Source organism: Sus scrofa, chromosome 9 (assembly GCF_000003025.6).
Source record: "Sus scrofa isolate TJ Tabasco breed Duroc chromosome 9, Sscrofa11.1, whole genome shotgun sequence".
In the NCBI taxonomy this organism is placed as follows: domain Eukaryota; kingdom Metazoa; phylum Chordata; class Mammalia; order Artiodactyla; family Suidae; genus Sus; species Sus scrofa.
The window spans coordinates 90,944,196-90,968,931 of NC_010451.4; the positions used below are offsets into that span (position 1 = coordinate 90,944,196).

The following is a 24,736-nucleotide window of genomic DNA, read 5'->3' on the forward strand; positions in this document are numbered from 1 at the left end:
CTGCTGGCCAGTCTATACCACAGGATACACAGTGGACTCTACTCTGACACCTTTCTCTGAAGATGTGCCCACTCTGGTGATGTGGGCATGCTCAGGTGAGTGGATCTCAAGTTGCAAAAGAGAACAGGTGACAGTCTGTATGAGGTCACTTCAAGTTGGCTACAAAGAAAGCCTGGCCAATCATCAAATGCAGAAAAACCTGGTCCTGCATATCGGAAGGAATCCCAGTGGAAAAGAAAGCAAGAAATACGGAGGGGATATTGTAAAACTTTTTTTTAGGATTTAAAACTTGCTTTCCTAAACTGGTGTCCACTTATACCCCCATTCAGTGGATTGCCTCAAGCATGAAAATATTGAAAACTACTACTGCATTAAATAATCTGTTAGATGAAAAAATTAAACTGTTGACTATTAGCGGATTTGAAGGCACTAGCGGGCTCTCACTGTGCTCTTGAGGTCTCGCTTTGGCTGCCTGCCAATCAGACAGCCTCAAAACCCAGCATCCAGGACCATCTGGAGATGGGCCAGGCAGCAGTGAGAGGCACTGTGTCTGATCTGGAATGTCTAAATGAAGCTTTTACAGAGTAATTGATCTCCGCAGGGCAGAAGCATGTGAGCATGTGAACATATGAGCCACCAGATGGCGCTCCAGGCTCAGCAGGGACTTGCCAGAACTCAGCTTCCCTAGAGCAGGGCTGGCTTCCAGGGCTGGCTTATCTTTTGGGCACCACAGACAGCATGCCTAAGGCCTATTCAGTGTTCAGGAACTCACAAAAATAGTTTACTTTCTTTTGAAAACAGGAGAAAATAGGACTACAATACTCCTCGATTACTCGTTGCTGTGGCTCTGGCGTAGGCTGGTGGCTACAGCTCCGATTAGATCCCTAGCCTGGGAATCTCCATATGCCCCAGGAGCGGCCCTAGAAAAGGCAAAAAGACTAAAAAAAAAAAAAAAAAAAAGAAAAAGAAAAAGAAAAAGAAAAAAAAAATCAGTTTCTTTGTTTTGTTTTGTCTTTTAGGTCCACACCCGCAGTATATGGAGGTTCCCAGGCTTGGGATCGAATCAGAATCAGAGACGCAGCCGCCAGCCTATACCACAGCCACATCAACTCGGATCTGAGCTACATCTGCAACCTACACTACAGCTCACGGCAACACCAGATCCTTAATCCACTGAGCGAGGCCATGGATCGAACCCACGTCCTCATGGATGCTAGTCGGGTTTGTTAACCACTGAGCCATGATGGGAACTCCTCAACCTTTTTTTCAGAGAAGGATGCCCCAGCAAAAGTGATTGGAAACTTTCGAAATGATGCTGAAGATTTTCGGAATCGCACAGGGGGCCTTTGGATAGGAATCAAACTTACCTTTAGCATCTCCTCTGTTTGGTTCTAGCCACACAGAACACCCTTTAAGAGCTCTAGGCTGTTCGGCTTGTGTGAATTTACAGACATTTCAAGCATAGGCTGCACCTGCCCAGTCCTCACCCTCACCTATCAGATCTACCAACCCTGCAACACCCTGCCTCGAGCTCCTGCCCTCTGCCACCTCCCCTGGCTCCTCTCAGCAGTCCTGCTCTCCCACGTGCTGCCTTAGCTCTAATGTACTTCTTCATTTGCATCTTTTCTTTTCCCTTTATCACGTGATGGGGTGGCTGTGTGTCTGATCTGCACGCATGGACCCCAGAAGGGTTGCATCGATACAGCAGCCACTAGATGCCGGGCACTCAGCGAGGCCCTACCTATGTGTCATTTCAATTCATCTCTCCTTGAGGTGACCTACTCACCCCAGGTTGCCCGGAACTTTCTAGATTTTAGCTCTGAAAGTCCTGTGTCCCAGGAAAACTCCCCAGCCTCAGGCAAACTGGGATGGCTGGTCACCCTGTCCAATAACCCCCCACACAAATGAGAAAAGTAAGGCTCAGAGAAGTTGTCACAACTTAGCTAAGCTTGCAAAGCTAAGCAGCACTGGCACCTGGCTGTGCCCCTCAGAGCTCTTTCCACCACACCTGTTCATGGGCAGGGACCAGGTCTGGTTCATTTCTGCACCTTCATGCCTGTTGGGATTCCTGCATAATGAGATATTTGATGAATGAGTGAATGAATGCATAAATAATGAACTCTCCAACAGGGAACCAGAACAGTGGTGACAGGATGACACAGTGACCTAAACAAGCCGTGCTGCCTCCCTCCCAGGGATTCTACACCATTACAGAATGTGACCAAACTGGGTTCAGAGAGGGCAAATGACTTGCCCAAAGTCACAGTTCCAGGAAGAATATGGGGCGGGGACCAGAACTCCTGGTCCCTCCTTCCTGATTTACACTCCGGTTATCTTTCTACTGGAACACGGAGTGAAATAAACCAAATAGCAGAGAAAATAAAGGGAGAAAACTGGATATTTTGGGGGCATTGGGGGGCTGCACCCATGGCGTACAAAAGTTCTAGGGCCAGGGATTTTGAACCCGAGCCACAGCAGCGACAACTCTGAATCCTTAGCCACTAGGCTGCCAGGGAACTCCAAAGCTAGACTGTTTTTAAACATCTAACTTAAGATGCTAAGGAGCTCTGAATTGCTGGGATTTGTACCATAAAACAACAACGACAATGAAAATCTAAGATTGGGAACTTCTCTGAAAAGAAAAGGAAAAAAAACTCTACTAAGAAAGAGAGCCTCCGCATCAGGTGGGCTAAGAACCAGAGCAGGAAATACAGGAGGTGCCATATTTGTCATCCTGAGGGAGCCTTTGTTCTGACAATCCTCCCCACTCCCACCCCGAAACAGTCAAGCCGTGGGTCTGAAACAACCTGGCATCACCAAAACAGCAAGACTGTTAGGAGTCCCGGTGGCCAGGCACTGCCAGTCAGAGAAGGGGCACTGCCCCACAGCCACTGCCTGCGTGCCCTGAAATGCCCATTTGTTTCCATCTTTATGGGCGCCTTTTGGCTTCCAGGCCGTGTTTGTGCTTTGTCCCCTGCCTTTGTTGATCTCTTTGAGTCTATGGAGAAACTCAGCCCCAGGCAAATGGAAATTTCAATGCACAATGGAAAACTCAGGTTCCTCTAGGGCTGTTGGCTGATCCCGGCATTGTGATTCTGGCCTTTCTAGAGGAGCTGCAGCCCCAACACTGCCTGTGCCAGAGAACGAACAAAGGAGCCCAGCGGAGGCGGGGGCAAAGGAGTAACTTGCCCTTCTTTTCCTTCTGGATCTGCCCTCAAGGCTCTTTGTGGGAAAGAGGAGAAGGCAGGGAGAGAAGGAAATGAAGCCTTGTCTTTGCATTTTGTCCTTGTCCACCCCCACCTCCCCCCCACACCCTGCCCCAATCTGCAGGCTGCCTACTGAGGCCACATCTGGGAATGTTCCAGATGCTTATATGACCGGGAAAGCAGGGTTGCTTAGCCATGGAGTCAGCTTCCTGAGATCTGTGGCCTAAGTAATTAGCTCTGGTGGGACTGTTGGGGTGACAGTGGTAGTGGGGGGGGGGAAATGGAGGTGGAGCAGAGGACAGATTCTCAGCACCCCCAATCAACGAGGGTGTCCTTTTGAGTGGGGGTTCAGCCAACGCCTCTCAGGGTCTCCCTTGAATTGGGGATGGTGTTCTGAGCTGCGAGGGAGAATGTCACAGTGGTGGTTCCTAAAGCCTCTCCAAAAAGATAAAACGCAAAAACCCTCTGGCTGAGATAAGAATTACCAGACCCTTATCATTCTGTCTCACTGTAATTGTTCAATGTTCATAAGGACCGCCTCACCCCAGCAACCTGGCCTACTCCTTCCTGCCTCCTACTAGGAAAGGTAAGTGGCTTCCTCCTTACCCACCCCTATGGGGCAATATACGCCCCCAACCAAGCAGCAAGTATATCCCAAGACACCATCCTTCCCCAACCAAGCAGCAATTGTATCAGAAGACCCCATTCCTCCCCAACCAATCAGCAGGTCAACAGGTGAATGGCAAAACCTCTCCTGGCACTCCTTTGTCTCTGGGCTATATAAACACACGACCATGTGCGCAGGATATGCTCTTCCTGAATATCAGGAATTCGGCCAGCTGTGTTAACAGTGTCTCTTGCCTCAATAAACTTGTCCTTTCTAGACCTGTCTTTGAATCCGGAAAATTCTTTTTCCACCTGTGTGCAGAGACCACAACAGTCCTGGGACCCCTGTACTGGTTGCTGCTGGCACAGACCTCAGGTGGGCTGACCTGGATCACCTTAGCAGTCCTCCGACAGCTGTTAGGAATGTGCTGGAATCACTGCAGGCGACCTCCCTGGCCCCACCCCGGCTCCAGGAGATCATCAGCCGTCCCCATCACCCTCACGGGGACCTGAAACCGGCAGAGCTCGTGGGGTGGGGGGCGGGCTAGGGGGGTTCTGAGGAAGCCAAAGCATCTCCCCCTGCAGCATCACTGAACCCTGATTTAAGTCCTTTACCTGGGCCTCTGAGTTACCTGGGGGTAAACCTGGGGCATCTGAGGCTCCCAGCAGAAGCCAATCCATGCCAGCGGGAGGGGCTGGGCAGCTTCCCTGCAGGTGCTAAGGCTGGAGTGTGAGAGTTGCTTAGCCAGGAGCAGTGGGGAGCGGCAGGCGGGCGGCCTCATTCAGGGAACCACGCACGCGTAGGAAGCAGAACGTGGGTCTGGTTCAGGGATGCAGCCCCGCGTGGAGCACAGCGCCGCCTGGCGCTGGGAGAGCCCACTCGGTTCTCGGCTGTGGAATGAATTGTCTTCAGGCTAGGGAACCGAGAGGCCTGAAAGGTTGAGCTCGGCTGGAGTGGAGTGTGTTTCCTGGGAAGTGGGAAGGAGATGGGGAGCAGTGCCCAGAGGAGAGGCTGGGAACAGGAGAAGGGGTCTGATCCAGAGGTGCCCTGTAAGCCTTGTTTGGGGCTTTTCACCTTCTATTGAGAGTCAGTGGCAAGGAGCAGGTAGGAGTGAGCACCTGCCTGGTCCATCCCGCATCCTGGCCCGCCGTCCTGGCCCTCACCCTCCTTATCCCCTTAAGAGACAGAAGATGACATTACCTGCCTGACCCCTTCAAATGTCAACATTCTCCAGTTCGACTCCTTTCTCATTCCTTTGATTTCTGTATTAAAACAACAACAAACCCCAACACAACTCTGCATTGTATTGTAAAAACAGAAAACAAGAACCCACTGGGACGTGGCCCAGAAAGGCCGAGGAGCCAAGGCAGTGCCTCTCACAACAGTGCCCCATTGTGTCCTTAGATTTAACCAAGGCCTGAAGAACATACATTTACAACTGAGATTTTTAGGCTGTGCAGGACCGGCACATGCCCACCAGATGGCGCTAATGTCTCACATTTTGGTCCCACCAGCGGCAGAGTCCTTCAGTCAACAAATACTCATCAAGCATCTAACGTGGACCCTGCGCTGAGCTGAGCACTTTAGATGAAAATTCCTTTTTCACAACATTGTTCTGAAGGTAAACGGTAAGAAGTTATTTCCCATAATGGATAAAGTTTGTCTCTGGCTGTATCATGGAAAATTTGAATTGAAAGTCTGGGAGCACCTTCAAAAGTCTGTTTCAAGAGCCTATACCTCCAACTGAACCCCTAGTCTGGGAACCTCCATATGCAGTGAATGCGGCCTTAAAAAGCAAAAAAATAAGTAAATAAAAATCAATCAATCAATCAAGCATTCCTTTTTTTTTTTTTCCCCCATAAGCAACAAAGATTTATTTCTTACAGTTCTGGCACCTGGGAAGTCCAAGATCATGGTGCCACTGGGTTTGGTGTCTGGTGAGGACAGGCTTTCTGGCTCAGAGATGGCACCTTCTTGCCATGTGCTCATGTAGCCTCTTTTGTAAGCATCCCGATTCCATGAGGGTTCAGCCCTCCTGACAGAACCACTTCCCAAAGGCCCCACCTCCTAATACCATAACCTTGGGCATTAGGATTTCACCGTATGAACTTGGGGAGTATACAGACATTTGGACTGTACCTCATGGGTTCAAGTTTCTACGCTGCCACTAACTCAGCATGGACAGGTCGCCTCACTTCTACGGGCCTCAGTGTCCTCATCTGTAAAAGCAGATTGAGCTTGGTGGTCTCCAGGCTTCTTTCCAAGCTCTAGAAAATGTGGCTCCCAGTAGTTCTTTGCTGGGTCTTATTGTTTCTGCAGGTTCTAGATTATCTATTTCGTAAGCATATAAAGGGTTCACAGGGGTGGTCCCTCCAAAACTAGATCTGTACTAGGGCTGGGAAGAGTTAGGAAAACAGATGTGTCCATGAAAAGTGGGAATGAGTGACATTTACTGGGATATGGGTATAAACTAAAGTTGACAAAACCATATAGTTCAATAAATATTTATGGACTGCCTACTATGCAGTGGATATAAAACCATTACAAAGGTTTTGTGATTTCACAGGAGTCAGGTTACATTTGAGAGTGAAATGGGCCACTTCAGAGCACTACCTCCATTAAGTTCTGCCCAGCCACCAAACCCTGTGAAAACCGATGCACCCACTTTAAGGAGGTGGTCTGACCCTCCCAGGGTCAAGCTGTATGACTGCAAGACAGAAATGATGGAGGGAGGTAGCAGGCTTAGAGCCGATGGGCCTTCCAGGAGAGGAAGGAGTTCCAGATAACAGCAACGCACTGGACAACAGCCAACCTGCAATGAAGAGGGACCAGGCAGAAGTTGGCTAACTGCGCAGCAGGCCAGAGGTAGTAGTTGGTGATGAAGGCATCAGGATAATCCCGCTGGAGTTTGGCCCAATTGTCCCGGTAACAGTCCATTCAGTGTCCCTACCAGTGAGAGGAAACAGCCTAGAAAACACGGGGTAAACCCCACCCCCACCCCCTGATCCAGTAGCAACATCTTTAGTGCATCCACCTTGGTGGCGCGAGGGATGAGCCAGTCCGAAACCTTGTACCAGCCTCCAACTATAGGGCCCACAAAGCCACAGCCCATCAGGGACCCAGGGGTCAAGACCTGTACTTTCCATGGGTGAGCAGTCAGAGCCCTCTGGTATGCTGGACAAAGTGCCATGCTTCCTGGGCAGGAACTCAAACCCTGCAACCATTCTTTAATTAAATAAAAATGAAACCAGAGAGAATGTTCCCCAGCCACCAAAGACACGACTCCAGAGCAGTGAGCATCTGTCTCATGTCAGAATCAGGATGCTTCTGTGTTGCTGCCAGGAAGCCTACAGCTTGTGAGGGGAGCTGCTGGCTCTCAGGTCTGCTGTCCCAGCAGAGGACAAGAGGGGAAGGGGTGAAGTAAGGTGAAGGCACAGCCCTCCTGGGAGCTCCAGGGAGCCCTCAGAGAGCTCATGAGCAGGCCCCAGGTCTGCTCAGCCTTGCTTCTTCCTATTAGCAGTGCCCCAGTTTGCAGGCTCTATCAGACATCTTTATTCGGATCAATCAGCAAACACTTAGGGCTTTGTCCCAGTGTTTGCAGAGCACGTGGAGCTCTGGAAGGCAGTGTCACACTGGTGTCTCACTTAAGCTCGGACAGGGGAGGCCTGCCTGCATTGTCTGTTTCATTCACCCAACTGCCCAGAGGCCAAGATGTGGCTCCTTACCTTGTTAGACAATCAAGAGAACAGAGAAGAGAAGTTAATTCCCTACAGCAGAGTAGAAATGTGAGTCCACCAGGGACCTATGGGTACAGCACAGGGAACTGCCCTCAGTATCTTGTAATAACTTGGAAGGGAAAAGAATCTGGAAGAGAATAGATGAATACATGTAAGTGAGTCACATGTACGTGTGAGTGAGTGTACCTGAAACTGACACAACACTGTAAATCAACTACACTTCAATAAAACAAAAACTAAGTAAGCAAACATTTTAAAAATGTTTAAAATAAATTTTTAAAAAGCAATGTGGATGCAAATCTTCCAGCATGCATCCAGGACTTATCATCAGAGAAGGTACCATTTAAGTGTCTACTCTGTACTAGGCGTTGTATTAAGCCTTGTATGTGCATTTCATTTCTTATGCAATCTTATGAAGGAAGAGGTATAAGAACCCCCATTTTCTTTCTTTTTTTTTTTGTCTTTTTTTTGTCCTTTTAGGGCCACACCGGCGGCATATGGAGGTTCCCAGGCTAGGGGTCCAATCAGAGCTGTAGCTGTCAGCCTACGTCAGAGCCACAGCAACGCTGGATCCTTAACCCACTGAGGGAGGCCAGGGATCGAACCTGCATCCTCATGGATACTAGTCAGGTTCGTTAACCACTGAACCACAATGGGAACTCCAGAACCCCCAATTTCTGAGGCAGAGAAATAGCAGCTAAGATTGTGGTGGAAACTTTCACCTGTTTTCCCAGCTCTTCAGGGCCTGAGCCTGATAGAAACCTGGCAGCCTGACCTGAGGGGCTATGCCGTTAACCCTTGTCTTTACCTCCAGGCAGGATGGGTGGAGAGACGGTGCAGGGGGGCTCCTCAGAGAGTTAACGGGTAGGCTCTGCCTAGGAGTTCAGACAGGGATTAGGGGGTTGGGTGTGGGATGAGAGCTCTCCAGGAGGGCTTGGGAGTGGACGAGCCTTATGTGGCAGGTAAGGAAGGGTTCCTGGGCACAGCGAGTTCCCCGGTTGGGTGGAGGGCCTGGCCAGACTGGGCAGGGGGCCTGGGAGGGAAGGCAGGGTCGGGCCAGGTGGCAGGAGCCCGGAATACAGTGACAGCTGGGAGGATGCAGATCCCCCTGGGGAGGCAGCAGCCGGCTGAGTACTCGGAAGCAGGCCCTGCTGCCTCGACTCCAGGGGCTTATTTGGCAGTTGAGGGCAGGCCTTCATCTCTGCAAGGACTGTGAAGTCAGCAGGGGCACAGGACGGGGAAGGGGCGCGGCGCTCCTTTCCGCCCCCTCCCACTGCCTTTCCCTTCCAGCTGAGGCCCAGCCGGGGTCAAGGGAATACAAAGGACCATGAACAGTTCTTATTTCCCACAGCGGCCAAGTCACTTCCTGAAACGAAACAAAACCAGTTATCTCTAGCGATCACAGGCTGCACCAGTCCTCTTAACAGTCAGGGGCTGGGAGGAAGGGAAAGGTCCTCCCCAAGAGCCCTCATCTGACGAATGAATTGCCCGTTGGGTTTACCTCTGCACATCTTGAGGAGGGAAGAGCTCCTGGTCCTTAAGGCAATTCCAGGGGCCTGTGAAAATTCAGTTAGACACCCCGCCCAACCCCAGCTGGTTCTGCATCCTCACCAATCTGGCTTCACCACACTGATGGCTTCAGTTTGAAAAGTGCATGTAATTCTCACATACTTATTTAAGTAGCAAATGTTTAGTGCATGTTATTTGTGATTGGCATTTTTTTTTTCTCTCTCTGTTGGGCCACCTCGTGGCATATGGAGTTCCCGGGCCAGGAATCAGATCCAAGCTGCAGTTGCGATCTCCACCAAAGCTGTGGCAATGCCAGATCCTTAACCCCCTGTGCTGGCAGGGGATCTAACGTGCTTCCCAGGGCAGCAGAGACACCGCCAATCCTGCTGTGCCACAGCAAGAACTTCTCCACTGGCATTTTTATTAGTTGGAATCCATGAATCTCCCTGAGTAGAATAGCGGTTTAAAGGGGGAACAGGGAGTTCCCGCTGTGGCTCAGCAGTTAATGAATCCCACTAGGAACCATGAGGTTGTGGGTTTTGTCCCTGGCCTTGCTCAGTGGGTTAAGGATCCGGTGTTGCCATGAGCTGTGGTGTGGGTCACAGGTGGCTTGGATCCCGTGTTGCTCTGGTGTAGGCCAGTGGCTACAGCTCAGATTAGACCCCTAGCCTGGGAACCTCCATATGCCACAGGAGCGGCCCTAGAAAAGGCAAAAGAACAAAAGAAAAGGGGGGGGGGGAGGACAAAATGACAAGTCTCCTGGCGACCTCTTCCCCATCTCTCTGGCCTGGATAGTAAGGAGCAGCCAGAACGTGGAAAATTTGTGTGCTACTGAGGTTTAGTTCTATCGATAGCCTGGAAGGTGCTACCAAGGATTCTGAGCTAGGACGAACACGATCAGCTCTGTGTTTTAGGAAAAAAAGGAAAAGAAAAAAAAATTGGGGGGGAGTGATTTAGACCAAAGGGAGGAAGCCTACGTAAGGGTCACTGTAATGAGTGATGAGTACGACTCATGCGGGCAAAGTGGGGACGGAGACGCTGGTGGAGAACTCGATGAGCAAGGGTTGCTGGACATGAGGAACCAAGATAGTTTCCATGGTTCGGACTTGGCCAGTAGAGGCATCACAGGTCCTCCAGGAGAAAGGGACTTACCGTTTGGGGACACCAGAGAGCCACTGATGCTGCAGAACGTGGGAAAGATCTTGCCACTGCCTTGAATTTGCCCCCATGGGCTCATTGGTTTGGGAACGTCCCGCTCTCTTTGTGTGGGTTTGCTTGGTTTTCGTCAATCAGGACTCCTAGGACTGAGGGGACCACTGCAGGGATTTTCTCAGAATGTGACTGTTTTCACTCAAGTTCTAACTAAGAGATTACAGCCTCTAACCCTCTAAGCACACACACACACAGTTTGGGAACCTCTAACTTCCAAGAGCAGGCAGGGGCCCTAGGGAGAGGGGGGGTTCGGTACCACTTCCCGGGGTTGTATCTCAGGTGGGCAGGGCTCCAGGACTGACACTGCTTTCAGGGTCTTCCTGAGGGAAGGAAAGTCCTGTCAGGAGCGCCTGGCTTTTTCAGCATCTCCACTTCCACGGTGAAATCTGGGGATGTTAGAGACAGCCTGAGATATTGGCAGAGGCGGGGGGGTGGGGGGTGCAGTCCACAGCAGGGGCTTGTTCTTCTCTGTAGGGGAAAAAACCCCAGCCCTTTGGGAAGCTGTGCAAATGGTGAGGTTTCAGCAGGACATAGACACGGACACGGTGGGGTTGGGCAGCAGGAAAGGCTTGGAAGAGTTCCCACTGCCCACTGCCCTGGCTTTACAAGTGCCCTGTGAGGGGGACCTGGATGTTTCCTCCCCTCCAGGCCGGGGCAGAGCAAGGACTCTGGAGGTGGCTGCAGAGGCCATGGTGGGAAGTGACGTGACCTCGGGGCAGAAACCTCCTGGAAGCTGACCCTAGGGAACCCAACCCCAGAAGACCCCCCAGCCCGAGGGAGGGGGTGCATCAGTGTGGACACAGCAGGGCTGGGGAGTCACATGGTGACACCAAGTCACCATAAGAGAAGCAGAGCCTTGCCCAGTTCAGAGTGTGGTGGGGGTGGGGGTCTCAGCTTGTTCAGAGAACCTGCCCTCTGCACCCCTCCCTCTTCACTGTGTGCACCCCCCTCATTAGAGAGATTTTCTGGTGCTGGGAAAGGGAGTGGCTGCTTCTTGGTTAGGGCTAGGGTTAGGATTAGGGTTAGGGAGAGGCGTTTCTGCTGCCTTCAGGAACATGCTTTCCAGAAGGACATCGGCAAGTTTAAAATTTTAGGAATTTCATTTGCTTGAAGTAGTAAATGGAAAACAAAAACACAGGTGGCTCACTGGGGATCCAGAAGAATTCAAAGAACTGGACCCGACCTGGAGCTCTCCTCCTCTCTGAAAGCTGAGCTTGTGATTTGTTTGTTGTTGTTGTTGTTATTTTAATTTTTGTCTTTCTAGGTCTGCACCTGCGGCATATGGCAGTTCTCAGGCTAGGGGTTGAATCGGAGCTACAGCTGCTGGCCTATACCACAGCCAATACAAGACCAGATCTAAGCCACGTCTGCAACCTACACTACAGCTTACAGCAACGCTGGATCCTTAACCCACTGATCAAGGCCAGAGATTGAACTCATATTCTCACAGAGACCATGTTGGGCCTTTAACCTGCTGAGCCATAACAGGAACTCCTGAAATCTGATTTTGTAGCCAGTGCACCAGGGCCAGGACCAGAGAGTCCATTTTGAGGCTTGCTCATTTGAACAAGAACCAGCTCCCGAGTATGTGGGAGCCTTCGTCTTTCCAGTGGGCATAAGCCCAGTGAAGCAAACCTCCAAGCATCCCAAGCAATGGGAAGGTCCCTTCCCTCTCTGTTCCCTTCCCCTGCAGGAGCCCAGGACTGCCGTCCTCCCCTGCTCTCCAGCACTGCTCCGATCCAGGCCTGTGCCCAGAGATGTAGCGATGCTGGGGCCAGGACAGTGTGGTCAAGGTCAGTGGGCCTCTCTGCTCCCCAGTGTCTGTCTTACAGGCAACGCCCCCCATGCTCTCTCTTCCCATCTTCCCTTGTTTCACAGAAGTGCTCCTTCCCGGTGATCAAGAACCCAAGGAAATCACCTGCTCTTTTGTACCTTTTCCCATATAAATGCGAGGCATGGATGTGGGCAGCAGCTGCTTTCATCCCATTAGGTATTGTGCAAAGTCAATACTATCACCCATATAAAGAGTGAGAGGAAGAGATGTTTATTAAGATAAATGTGTCCCAGGAATTCCCGTCACGGCTCAGCAGTAATGAACCCGACTAGTATCCATGAAGACATGGGTTTGATCCCTGGCCTCACTCTGTGGATTAAGGATCCGGCGTTGCTGTGGCTGTGATAAAGGCTGGCAGCTGCAGCTCCGATTTGACCTTTAGCCTGGGAACTTCCATATGCCCTGGGTGGGGTCCTAAAAAACAAAAAACAAAAAACAAAAAAAAAAAGAAAGAAAGAAAGAGGGAGTTCCCGTTGTGGCTCAGTGTCAGTGGAAACAAATCTGACTAGGACCCATGAAGATTCGGGTTTAATCCCTGGTCTCACTCAATGGGTTAAGGATCCTGCAGTGCTGTGGCCGTGGTGTAGGCCAGTAGGTGCAGCTCCCATTCAACCCCTAGTCTAGAAACTTCCATATGCCATGGGTGCAGCCCTAAAAAGCAAAAAAAAAAAAAAAAAAAAAAAAGAGAGAGAGAGAAAGATGTGTCCCAGAGGTTGTATCAGTCAGCCTAGGTGAAATTCCTGCTCAGGTTACAACCCACCCACTCCCCACCCTCTGCCATCCAATCTCAGTGGCTTCTAAAGATGATGTTTTATTTTTATTTCTCACTCAGCTTACACATCCTTCACAAGCTGGAGACCCTGGTGGATGGACACAGCTTTACCTGGAGCACTGTGGGTCTCATAGGAGAGGAGGCACGGTGGCCACGGGCTCCCTCAAGGCCTCAGTTTCCAAACCACAAAGGTCACTTCTCCCCCTTTTTCACTGGACAGAGAGAATGTGGACAACACAGTGAGCTACCAAATGCTCTTGCAGGGAGGGAGCGCCACACACCAAATGCCAAGCTTGACATCCACGGGCAGGATGAAGAAAGCTTCCGGAGGGAGGGGCGAAGATTTTGGACAGTAGGCCCCCGATGCCCACAAGCCTCTTCTTTCCATTCTTGCCCATCGTCACCGACCCTCTGCTTCCTCCTCCTACTGCAGCTCGTGTGCAGCCACCCGTCCAGGCCCAGGGCATCACCCCGGGGGCCTGGAGCTTCCCTGTGTCCAGGCTGGTCAGGAAGGGAGGGCGCCTGGCCCTACGTGAGTGGGGTGAGGGGACTCTCCAGATCCCAGAAGATGAGAATACTGGTGCCACTGCCAACATCAGGTAACGTGCTGGCCGCCTACTTAGGGGCTGCCTGAGAATCTCATCATGCTACAGCACATTCAGAGGGCAAATGTTTTCTGGGTTCCAAACTTTTGAGCAGAATATTGCCAGGACACAGGCTATGGGGCCCCCAAACAGCACAGGCAAAGCATGAAGCTCTGAGGCACTGGAGTTCCCATTGTTGCTCAGCCAGTTTTGAACCTGACTGGTATCCATGAGGATGTGGGTTTGACCTCTGGTCTCACTCAGTGGTGTAGGTCACGGACACGGCTCCGATCCAGCGTTGCTGTGGCTGTGGTGTAGGCCATTGGCTAGAACTCCGATTTGACCCCTAGCCTGGGAACTTCCATATGCCTCGGGTGCGGCCCTAGAAAGCAAAAAAAACGAGGCTATGAAGCACAAAGCGTATCTTTAACATAATCTTATATTTGGAAAAGCAGTTTTTAAAAAAAAAAAAAAAACTTGAAAATACAAGATAAAGTAGCAGTGACTTATATAAGTTTTCACCTTATATTGCTTGGCCATTTTTACATATAAATTATTGCTTACTAGCTTTGATAAATACCCAGCACGGTCATATATACAGAAGCGGAAAGCATGAAAAACTGAGAAAGAAAATACTGTGAATGGCGATTCTGGTAATTCCACAAATGTTTCATATTTACCAGCTCTTCTAATGGTGGAAAACTACGAAGTGTAGTCCCTGAGAAGTTAGGTAGACACCCTGATGGTGGGTTTTCTATCTTCTAACTGTTAACGCAAGCGGACAGTGTCACAGCAGTCCTAGTTAATGGTATCTTAAAAGGCGAGAGTCCTTGCCTCCGGTCACTGATTTCATCCCAGTATTTAAGAACAGTGTAGTACGAATACAATAAATAGGCTATGCAAATAAATATTACTCTGCTAAAAAATGTTTAGTATATACAGCTTGGCTTTATACAGTAGTACATTTTCATCTAACTTTTTGGCAATTTTTAAAAACTTTTATCCCCCTACTAGTTTTAAGCATAACGGCTCACGCATTCGTAAGCAGGCTGAAATTTTAAGGACACGTCTTTGAAGCATTTAAAAGAAATGAGACCGCTGCAGTGGACCTGACCTTCCCCATTAGACTGTTTCTGCCTAGTTCCCGAGAGGTGTGTGTTAGTTGCGCCTTTTAGGGACACTTGGGATTTGTGGTGTGATGGTTACAACAACATGGTGCGGCTGGGGTCCTGGGATGGCTCCAGGGATCAAAGGCCACCGGCACCTTCTCTATCACGTGGCCACTTCTCCTGCCTTGAAGGTGCCTGTCCATCATCACATCTTCCTACACACTGGGAGGGGCGGGTCTTTGTCTTCATGCTTCTGAATTGAATGTATACTCCATCCAATTTGCTCGTGGACAGAGGTCTAGGAAAATGAGTTTATTCTAAACAGATACTAGAATAAAGTGAACGCAGGCCATAATATTTATCATGGCAACCACGTGGCAACTGTACAGATTATAACAAAGAGTCAATTTAAAACACTGTAGTCTTTGGAGCATCTGAAAATGTGAATGGAAAAAAAAAATTTAATTTTTGGAAAGGTTCTACTTTTGCCTATATGAACCTGTCCTGTGCTAGCCTCTAAGCAGGGCTGGTGTGGAGGAACAGTGACAAATCCAGAGACCCACAGGGCCATATGAGAGCTGAGCTTCAGCAAAAAGAACCCACTCAGAAGTGCCCAGGCACCCTCGCTGGCGAAGGTGGCAGATGAGAGGGGACTGTTCAGAGTGAAGGGCGATTTTGTGTGATCGTGAAACTCTAACAGAGCTGGAAAGGAGCTCAGACGTCTTCCAGGCCACCCTTCCGGCCTGGACACAACCTATTCTAAACAGGCGTTGGCAGGAATTTGGAGACGGACTGTGGCCCATCCCTGTTGACAGTGACCCTGCTTTTCCCGTGCAGCCTGTTCACTTACACAGACTCATTAGAAAGAGCTTCCTCATGTTGAGCTAAATATGCTTCCCGCAATTCTGCCTTGAATTCTGCAATTTCAGATTTCGGTCCTCTCAGTGCTTCTGAAATTTCTGAGAGCGGCTGCCTGGGAAACTCCTGGAGATAGTGGTTAGATTTCAGGAAGATTCAAAGATTATGATTTTCAGGACACAGGGGATGGAAAAGCCCTTCTAAAGTCAACAAAATCCTTTTCTTTTTGCTGCCCAGAGAGCCATGTGACCACAGCTGGAGGAAGCATGGACAAGCACCGTCTTCTCCCCAGACTGTTTCCACCTGTACCACACACGGTACCCTGACCAACCCTCGAAATGCACTCAGGCTGGATGTGTGGGATGGACGTGGGGGCTCGTCCGGCCATGTACATATCTCAGTTGCGGTCCAAGCAGCAGGTGCTATGCTGAAATAGTTCACTGGAGCAAGTGAAATTGTTTTAGTTGGAGCAATGCTGATCTAATGTAACAATTTAAACCGTACGACACAGAGACATCAAAAATGGCCTTATATGAGGAGGATGGCCAAATGCTACTCTGTAGCACAGAGAAAAGACCAGAACACCCTCTTGGTGCTGTAAGCCCATGCCATCCTCATTAATTGCCAAGGGGGAGCTTTTCCAGTGTTTGAGCCGAGAGAGAAGCCTCTTCTTCCCGATTCTGATGGCTCTGATCTCCAAAAGGTCCCAGTCCATTCCCAGCAGCCCGGGGCATTTCTCTGAGTGGACCAGCTTGGGATGGTGGCTCTCTATAAAGCCCTGTTAATCTTCAGGGCTGGAGACAGAATGAGTCGCTTTCAAAGTCCTACCCCAAATGTGCTCCTGGGGGTTCCTTCCAGTGATCTTGCAAGCTGGAGCCCAGGAAACAGCACTGCTAGAAAGGTGACAGAAAGCCTCAGGTGCATCTCAGTAATGAGGTGCTGATGAGACAAAGGGAAGCAGTTCTGTCCGGGCACCAAGCAGAGTACCGGGCACGGGTGGCAAGAAGGGCACCAGGGTCACACGTGTGGAAAATCAATGGATCTAATATGTGAAGCAGGGTCCTTGTATTTTAGCACAGTGACAAGGATCTGGCTGGCAGGGGTCGATTTCATTATTGTATCCCATAGGCTTTTTTGTTCATTTGAAAGTTGAGGGAGATCCCCTAACCGGTTTCTGAGGACAGCAAGAGGTCTCATTTACTGGAGGAGCCCAACTTGTAAAAATGGGAATACAAAGAGACTTAAAAGCCTCTGAGACTTAGAAGAAAAAAAGGCAAATTATAGAAAGCTTCCCTGTTCTTGGTTGGGAGGTGGACTATAGGATTTTTAAGCGGCAAAGGTAAATGAAACAGTTGGATATGTGGGGGCACTTTTCATTTGCTGAACGACAGGCAATCACCACTATCTTAATCCCTTGTTCTTCTCCGGGGAGTACGAAGTGCCTCACACATCAAATCCCACTTAACCTCCCTGTACTGGCGGTTCTCATTCCAGAGTAGGGGCTCGAGGCTGCCAGAGGCATGCAAAACACAGGGCATCGCCAGGCCCAAGAAGGCAGACCTCTGTCACTCTGTCATCTCCGCAAACAGAGTGTCCACAATGTGTCAGGCACTGTGCTTTTTTTCAAAAATCATATTGTGCCCAAGGAGAAATGAGAGCCTGCTTGCACTTGTAAAAAAAAATCCCCATAAATTAGGCAAGTCAATTTCTTAAAGAGGATAGTTTTTCCACATTGGCAAAGCAACTTAATCTAACTTGCCTACAGCTATAAATGAGTTGTGCAGACACGAGTTGCACCTGCAAGCAGACATCACTAAGTGATTGTGGATGCAAAGAAATGCATGCCCTGACATTTCTCTCTGTGGAGCAGAGCACGGAGGCCAGGGGCCCATCCCTCACTAACTCCCTAGACACGAGCGGCTTTGGGTGATGGCAGAGTGCGTAAAGACTGAGCGCAGTCAGTCTCCCTGGAAACCTAGAGATGTCATCACTTCTTTGGGTGTTCAAACAAGCTCCTTCTTTGCAGCCTAGAACGAGTCGTCTCCCGCCAGGCTCTGCGGCTCACTGAGATGTGTGGTCCCTGTATCACCCAAGACAGTCTCTTGGCCTGAGGCTGGCATAGCACATCTCAAAGTGAAAACTGGATTGGCTCAACAAGGTGAACCTAAGAAACTGGACTTCCCTGTTTCGAGAAAGCTTCTGCCTCTCCTTCTGCCTTCTCCTTCCAAGAGCAGCCTCTCCCTGTCTCTGGCGGCTGGTGTCACTCCCTGAGCCCGTTCTGGCTGGCTTTCCCGTGCAGTCCCGAGACACTGATAAAACTCAGCAACTTCTTCTCTCGCAGGAAAGCCATGTGCTTGGCACTGCCAGCACCATGACTCCCGGGGCTGCAGTTCCAGGGGTGGCGGGGGTGAGGCGGCGGGGATCACACCCGAGGCTCGATCCGGTGCGAGAGCTCGAACAGGGCCTGCTGGCTGTCAATGATGTACAGGTGATGGACATAGGATTTTAACTCTTGGTGCTCTTTGGGAGACATGTCACCTCCTATTTGGGGGCGGGGGGTGGAAGAAAATGACAGTCAAGCTCACAAGAGCAATAACGCTATTTTTAAAAACCAAAAAAATACCACCTGAGGCTGAGAGTAAATCCAAAAGGTAGACTCTCAGCAGTCAGGATCCCAGAGGAGGTATCTTTATCCCAGTCACAGAGCTGCCTTTTAGCTCAGACTAGATTCCTCAGGTCAGGTCATTAGACCAGGTAGATAGTTGTTTTACCCATGATGATAGAGCACCTTCTCCTAACGTGACAGAGGATTTAGTGATGATGTCATTATCCCCTTCACAGAATGAGAAACAGCACAGACATAGCAAGCAGGTGGCAGAGCAGGACAGGGACCCAGGTCGTGGGCCCCCGAGCCCAGGGTCTCAGCTCCCACGCTCCGCAGCCTGTCACAGCAATGGCCCCTTTCAGTGGCTTTCACAGGCTGGAAATGTCAGAAATCATTGCTAATCTGGGGACTGCACAGACACAGTATTTTTGTTTGTTTTGCTTTTTTCAAGATTTGGTATAATCTTTTGGAGTCCTTATTTTGGGGAAAAAGAAATGAAGGGAACCGTGGAATGAACAGCTACCCCAGAAGTGAGCAGAAGTACAGTTAACAGGCAAAGCAGGTTCACCAAGCATGTGGATGGGCTAACGTCTACCCAGCGCAGGACAAGGCAACGAGGTTCCTACACCCAAACGCAGGGCTGTTAAAGGTTTCACAAGAGACTTTGGTGCCCTGTGAACTCCTATGCGCCAGGCTGGTGCCCACTCTGATAAGGAAGCAGAGATAGATAAAGTAGCCTGGACCATGGGCAAGCCCATGTCCCAGAGTCAAAACCAAACAAAAACCTCCAGGAGGCGTGAGCAGACAGGCTAAGCCGCTCCAATGAGACAAGGTAACCTTGCGTCTTGTGACTTCCTGCAATGATTTCAGATGGAGAAGTAGGTGTGAAGCTGAAGCTCAGTTTCAGCAGAAGGAAGGGGCCCCCAGGAGGCTGAGCATTTTAATGCAGACATTTTTTCCCCCTTGGTGAAAATCCATTTCTTACGAGGAAATAATTTAAGGCGTGTACGTCATAGGTGGCTTGTTAAGTCTTAGATTTAGTGGAAACAAGGCTCCCTGGTTTCAACAGGTAAAAGCACCAGGAGTTAAAGTTTTTACCATCTTCCTTGTTTGGTTTGGAAAAAAAAACATGCTACCAAGATAATTTTGTTAACTTTCCAGCCTTTAAAAGACGGCAGGATGGAGTTCCCTTCATGGCTCAGTGGTTAACGACCCCGACTAGGATCCATGAAGATGTGGGTTCAATCTCTGTTCTCGCTCAGTGGGTTAAGGATCCAGTGTTGCCATAAACTGTGGTGCAGGTTGCAAATATGACTCGGATCCCGAGTTGCTGTGGCTGTGATATAGGCAGGCGGCTACAGCTCTGATTCGACCCCTAGCCTGGGAACCTCCATATGCCGAGGGACTGGCCCTAATAAGCAGCAGCAACAACAACAACAACGGCAGGATGAATGCTTTCAGCCATGACAAGTGACACTTGCATAACACTTATAAGTGGCTTGATTAACATTATTTTATCCCACATGCTGACCTTGGTTAACCCTGCCTCTATAAACTGTCGAAATGAATTTAGATAGATCACTCCCAAACTTGATTTTTTTTTTTTTTTTTTTTTTTTTTTTTTTTTGCTTTTTAGGGTTGCATCCTCGGCATATGGAGGTTCCCAGGCTAGGGATCAAACTGGAGCTACAGCTGCCAGCCTATGCCACAGCCACAGGAATGCCAGATGCCAGATCCGAGCCCAGATTTTTAAAGACTTGATTTTTAAAGATATATAAATACAAAACACAAAATGGCCTAATAGTTAACTTAAATTTTCTTTTGCTTTGTGCTATGCCGACTTACTCTCTGGTGATGGGAGGTTCAAGAGCAGGGTCAAGGCCAGCCGCGCAGTATAAACTTCCTGCCCAACTTGCAGAGTATATGGACCAGAATCCCTTGGTAAGTGAGACTGATGTCTCAGAATTAGCTGAGTACCCATAGGCACTTGGGAAGCAAAAGAGAATACACACCCACTACTCATCAGCAACACTATCCTTGTATATTTGAATCAATCTCCATAACAATGTCATTGCTATTTCTATTCTAATTGCACTGTCCTTGGGTAGTTAATGGAGAATTATAGAAGCGTACCAATTGGTATTTGACAATGTGACTACTTAGAAAATTAGGTCCCGTATTTATAATTCTTTCAAACAGAAACTTTTAATCCACAGGAAGTTCAGTTGCACGGTCGGAGGACAATATTGTTACCCAAGACCGGCACGCACAGAAAGAAAAATTTTGAGAATATGTACCAAATTGTTAGCAGCATTTTCCTAAGAAAGTGGGATTTTGATGGTTACTTTGATGCAGGAAAAAAAAACTGGCTTACAATGAGGATGTATCACTTTAAAGTAGGTTTTACTTAGTGGTCACTTCAATTGATTTAAAATTACTGAACTCTCTGTTTTGCTTTGTTTTTTAACTGCTCTTTATACCAACAGAGTCTGTATGAGGCAAAGGGAAGGGCACAGGCCAAGCAGCCAGGGTCTTGGTCTGGATGTGCCAGCCTCTCCCAGCCTCTCGGAGAGCTTGGTTTTCTGCTCTGCACCCAGGGGGTCAGTCATCTCCACTTATCAGCACTAGTGTCAGGACCCCATGGCCCATATGAAAGCTCCTTGAACTCAATACAGTTGATTTCCTTCCTTCCTGCAACGTTTTAACATTATTTAAACATGGCGTAAATTATTCCTGAGATTTAAAAAGGAACAAATATTCCTACATACATTCATCTCAGTGGGGAGTCTACAAACGTGCTCAGAAAAATACCTTTTCAGTGAAAGGCAGCACCAGGCAGGAAGTTTTTGTTGGAGAGGAGCAAAGATTCTGGAAGGCTGCTTTAGACACTTTTACAAACTATATTCCTATTCCAGGAAGGCTCTAAGCAAGGAGGTTATGGGCAGAGTCACCTGGATAAACCCATGGGTCATTCTGAGCCAGTGGCAAGCTAACAAGACCATCTGGGTGGGGGCAGTGGGCGTTTCTGATCACTGAAGTCACTCTGTAAGTGTAAACTTCCTGCCAGGAGAGGGTAAAAAGCTGCCATTTCTTGTCTATTCCGAATCCTAAACATGCCATGATGAAACATAGAGAATACAGGATACACGTATGATGTGCATATTATATTTTATGATCTATTTAATTTTTTTTTTAACCACCAAATCACTTGGATATGGCCACAGTCTGTACCAGTGTATGGTAAATTAACATTCCATACCTAACTTTAATTACTCACCAAACTGGTTAGTCCTGCAGTGTCTCAGGGTTCGGACAGTATCTGCAATCATGTGCTGGAAGGCAAAAGAGGAAACACATCAATGGAGGAGTCCTTTGGGGTGGTGCTGAGGTAGCAGTGGTGTAAGGCCGGCTGGACAGTTTAATAGTCTGGGGTGTAAACAGAAGAGTTATATTTGGTGCTGGACCAAACTTGAATGGATTACACTCAGTTTGGATTATAAAAGAATTTCAGACTTTGTCTGCAGAAATAGTGGTTCTCACTTCCAACTGTATAGATTGTAACCGAGGGATGGAAAAACACATTGTAGAGAAATGCAGCACAGAACAATTTACAGAATGCGAGAAAATATTTGCAAAAATGATATGATGGATAAGATATGATGGATAAGGGGTTAGTATGCAAAATACATAAAGAGCTCATACAACTCAACCTCAAGAAAAACAAATAACCTGATTAAAAAATGAGCAGGGAGTCCCTGCTATGGTGCAGTGGGTTAAGGATCTGGCATTATCTCTATGGTGGTGCAGGGTTCAATCCCTGGCCCAGGAAATTCCACATGCTGTGGGTGAAGCCAAAAAAAAAAGGTGGAGGCAGAAGACCTGAACAGACATTTTTTTCCAAAGATGATATGAAGATAGCCAATAGATATACAAAAAGATGTTCAGCATCATTAATCATCAGTGAAATGCAAATCAAAACGACAATGAGATATCACCTCACATCTCTCAGAATGGCTATCATCAAGAAAAATACAAATAACAAATGCTGGTAAGGATGTGGAAAAAAGGGAGGAGCCTTTGTACATTCATGGGAATGTAAATTGGTACAACCACTGTGGAAAACAGTACAAAGACTCTCAAAAAACTAAAAACAGAACTACCACATGACCTAGCAATTCTATTCCCTGGTACACAGATGAAAAAAATGAAAACACCAATTTGAAAAAGTATATACACTCCAATGTTCACGGCAGCATTATTTACAATTGCCAAGAAATGGAAGGAACAACCTAAGGGTCTGTTAAAAGATAAAGAAGATGTGGTATATTCACAATGGAATACCACTCAGCCATAAAAAAGAATGATATCTTGCCATTTGCAAAAACTTGGATGGACTTGGGAGGGCACTGTGCTAAGTAAAATAAGGTAGACAGAGAAACACAAATACTGTATGATATCACTTATATGTGGACTCTAAAAAATAAAACAAATTACTGAATATAACAAAATGGAAACAGACTCACAGATATAGAGAGCATACTAGTGGTTACCAGTGGGGAGAGGAAAGGGAGGAGAGGTAAGATAGGGGTAGGGAATTAAGAGGTACAAACTGTTATGTATAAAATAAATAAGCTATAAGAATACAGTACAACTCAGGGAACGTAGCCAATATTTTATAATAACTATAAATGGGGTAAAAACTTTAAAAATTGTGACTTGCATTGTTGTACACCTATAACTTATATAAGATTATACATCAACTATACCTCGATTGAAAGAAAAAATACTCAAAACGTATATAGCAACGAGATCCTGCTGTATAGCACTGGGAACTATATCTGGTCACTTATGATGGGGCATGATAATGTGAGAAAAAAATGTATGTGTGTGTGTGTGTGTGTGTTTATGTGTGACTGGGTCATCCTGCTGTACAGTAGAAAACTGACAGAACACTGTAAATCAGCTATAATGGAAAAAAACAAAAATCATTAAAAAAACACACAAAAACATATATGCTAAAAAAAAAAAAAAAGAAAGAAAGAAAAGCAGCGTAGCCACTCCCGACCTACCCATCCACATTCGCTCATGCTTTCCCTTCAGGAGCTGCTTCACCTTCTCCCCGGGCAGCCTAAGATCTCCATTCCGGACTTCGGAGCTTCCATTCTCACCTCCCCCACTGTTCTGTGTACCATGGATCCTGGGTTTGTGTTGTCCTTACTAGGGAACTTTCCTCCTCCTCCAGACCAGGTACCGCAAGGGGGCTGTGCGTGCCGGCCCCTACCATATGGCTCCCACGGAGCCTCACACATATGTGCTGAATGGAGGCAGGAATTTTTGTGGAAGCAAAACCCAAGGAACTCAAGCGATGACAAGAAACACAGTCTTTATGAAAAACGAACATTCCCTAAAACATCAGTATCGTCACAGAGACCATAGCCTGTTGACGACTTACATTCTCTTTTATAGTCTTCAGTTTTCTATTTTAATTTCTTTCTCTAAAGTTCTTACTGATCTCCAGGGAAGGGCTTCTTAAACCTGCAGCTCCTTTTGACAAGACCCCCCGGCCTCTGACTTGCGTACCTGCAGCTGTCTTCTAAACTCTCTCTACCACAGTCAGTTTTCCATGGCAGAGGAAAGACAGCATTTAGGACAAGACCAATCTCCACTACACTTCCTCCTGTGCAGCTGTCAGAATAACCTCCAAACCCTTGTCAACGTGTTCCAGTCCTGTGAAAGGCTACAGTGATGACACACTTTGATTCATACAAAATTCAAGCATCACCCTGTAATTCACAAATTGAAATTATTCATGATCTGGCCCTCTAAACCCTTCTAAGTGGGCCATCATCTTTAAAAAAAAAAATTGAAATATAGCTGATTTACAATATTATAATAGTTTCGAGTGTATAGAATAGTGATTCGAAATGTTTATAGGTGGAGTCCCCGTCATGGCTCAGCAGGAATGAACCTGAGTATCCATGAGGATGCGGGTTCAATCCCTGGCCTCACTCAGTGAGTTAAGGATCCGCTGTGGCATAGGCTGGCAGCTACAGCTCTGATTAGACCCCTAGCCTGGGAACCTCCATATGCTGTGGGTGTGGCCCCCCAAAAAAGACCAAAGACAAAAAAAATGTTTATAAATTACACTCCATTTAAAGTTATCATAAACCATACTGCCTGTGTTGTATAATATATCCTCCTATATTATTCATTGTGTACATAGTAGTTTCTCCCTTGGCCCATCATCCTTCATGTCCCACCCCCACATAGAAAATGGAGCATCGTTAATATACAGCAAATCCTCAGTGAATTACTGTTAAAACTATAATGTTAATACTAAATATATATATATTTTTTTACTTAATATTCAGCAGACCTCAGAAACATTATTTGAATATGACCTACTTATTAAATTGTTCTCCCAGGCTGCATTTCTATTGTATGTCTACTCAATAGAGAAAAATTAAATAGGACAGTGATTATAGCAACAGCTCGAATTGCATTTATACAGGAAATGAGACCTGACTCATGTCTGTGAATGTATTGTTAAATTTCCTTCCCAAAATTTTGTCACTATTCCCAGGATAGTCCTCTTGTTGTTTTAAGGTATGGCGTCACCCTGATTCCTATCGTGTGCCACAGGTGCGGCTGATGCAAATGCAAGGCACACTGAAACCCAAGCCCTGATCTCATCTTTAGGTTT

General features: G+C 47.8%; 2 protein-coding genes across 9 annotated transcripts in view; both read right to left on the reverse strand.

The window, feature by feature from the left end:
• On the reverse strand, positions 1,178–8,047 carry LOC100518800 (protein Mpv17). The gene is given in 2 exon segments (XM_021063439.1): positions 1,178–6,742; positions 6,744–8,047. Coding segments are annotated over 2 exon segments (447 nt in total). The 5' UTR covers positions 7,004–8,047; the 3' UTR covers positions 1,178–6,555.
• RAPGEF5 (Rap guanine nucleotide exchange factor 5) overlaps positions 13,883–24,736 on the reverse strand; it is a 274,179-nt gene continuing 263,325 nt past the window's right edge. For all 8 annotated transcript variants that reach the window (XM_021063441.1, XM_005656686.2, XM_005656685.2 and 5 more), the window contains 2 exons: positions 21,311–21,365; positions 13,883–17,969 (listed from right to left, as the gene is read on the reverse strand). In XM_021063441.1, coding sequence (XP_020919100.1) covers positions 17,851–17,969; positions 21,311–21,365 — 174 coding nt within the window. In that variant the 3' untranslated portion in view covers positions 13,883–17,850. The remainder of the gene's footprint in view (positions 17,970–21,310; positions 21,366–24,736) is intronic.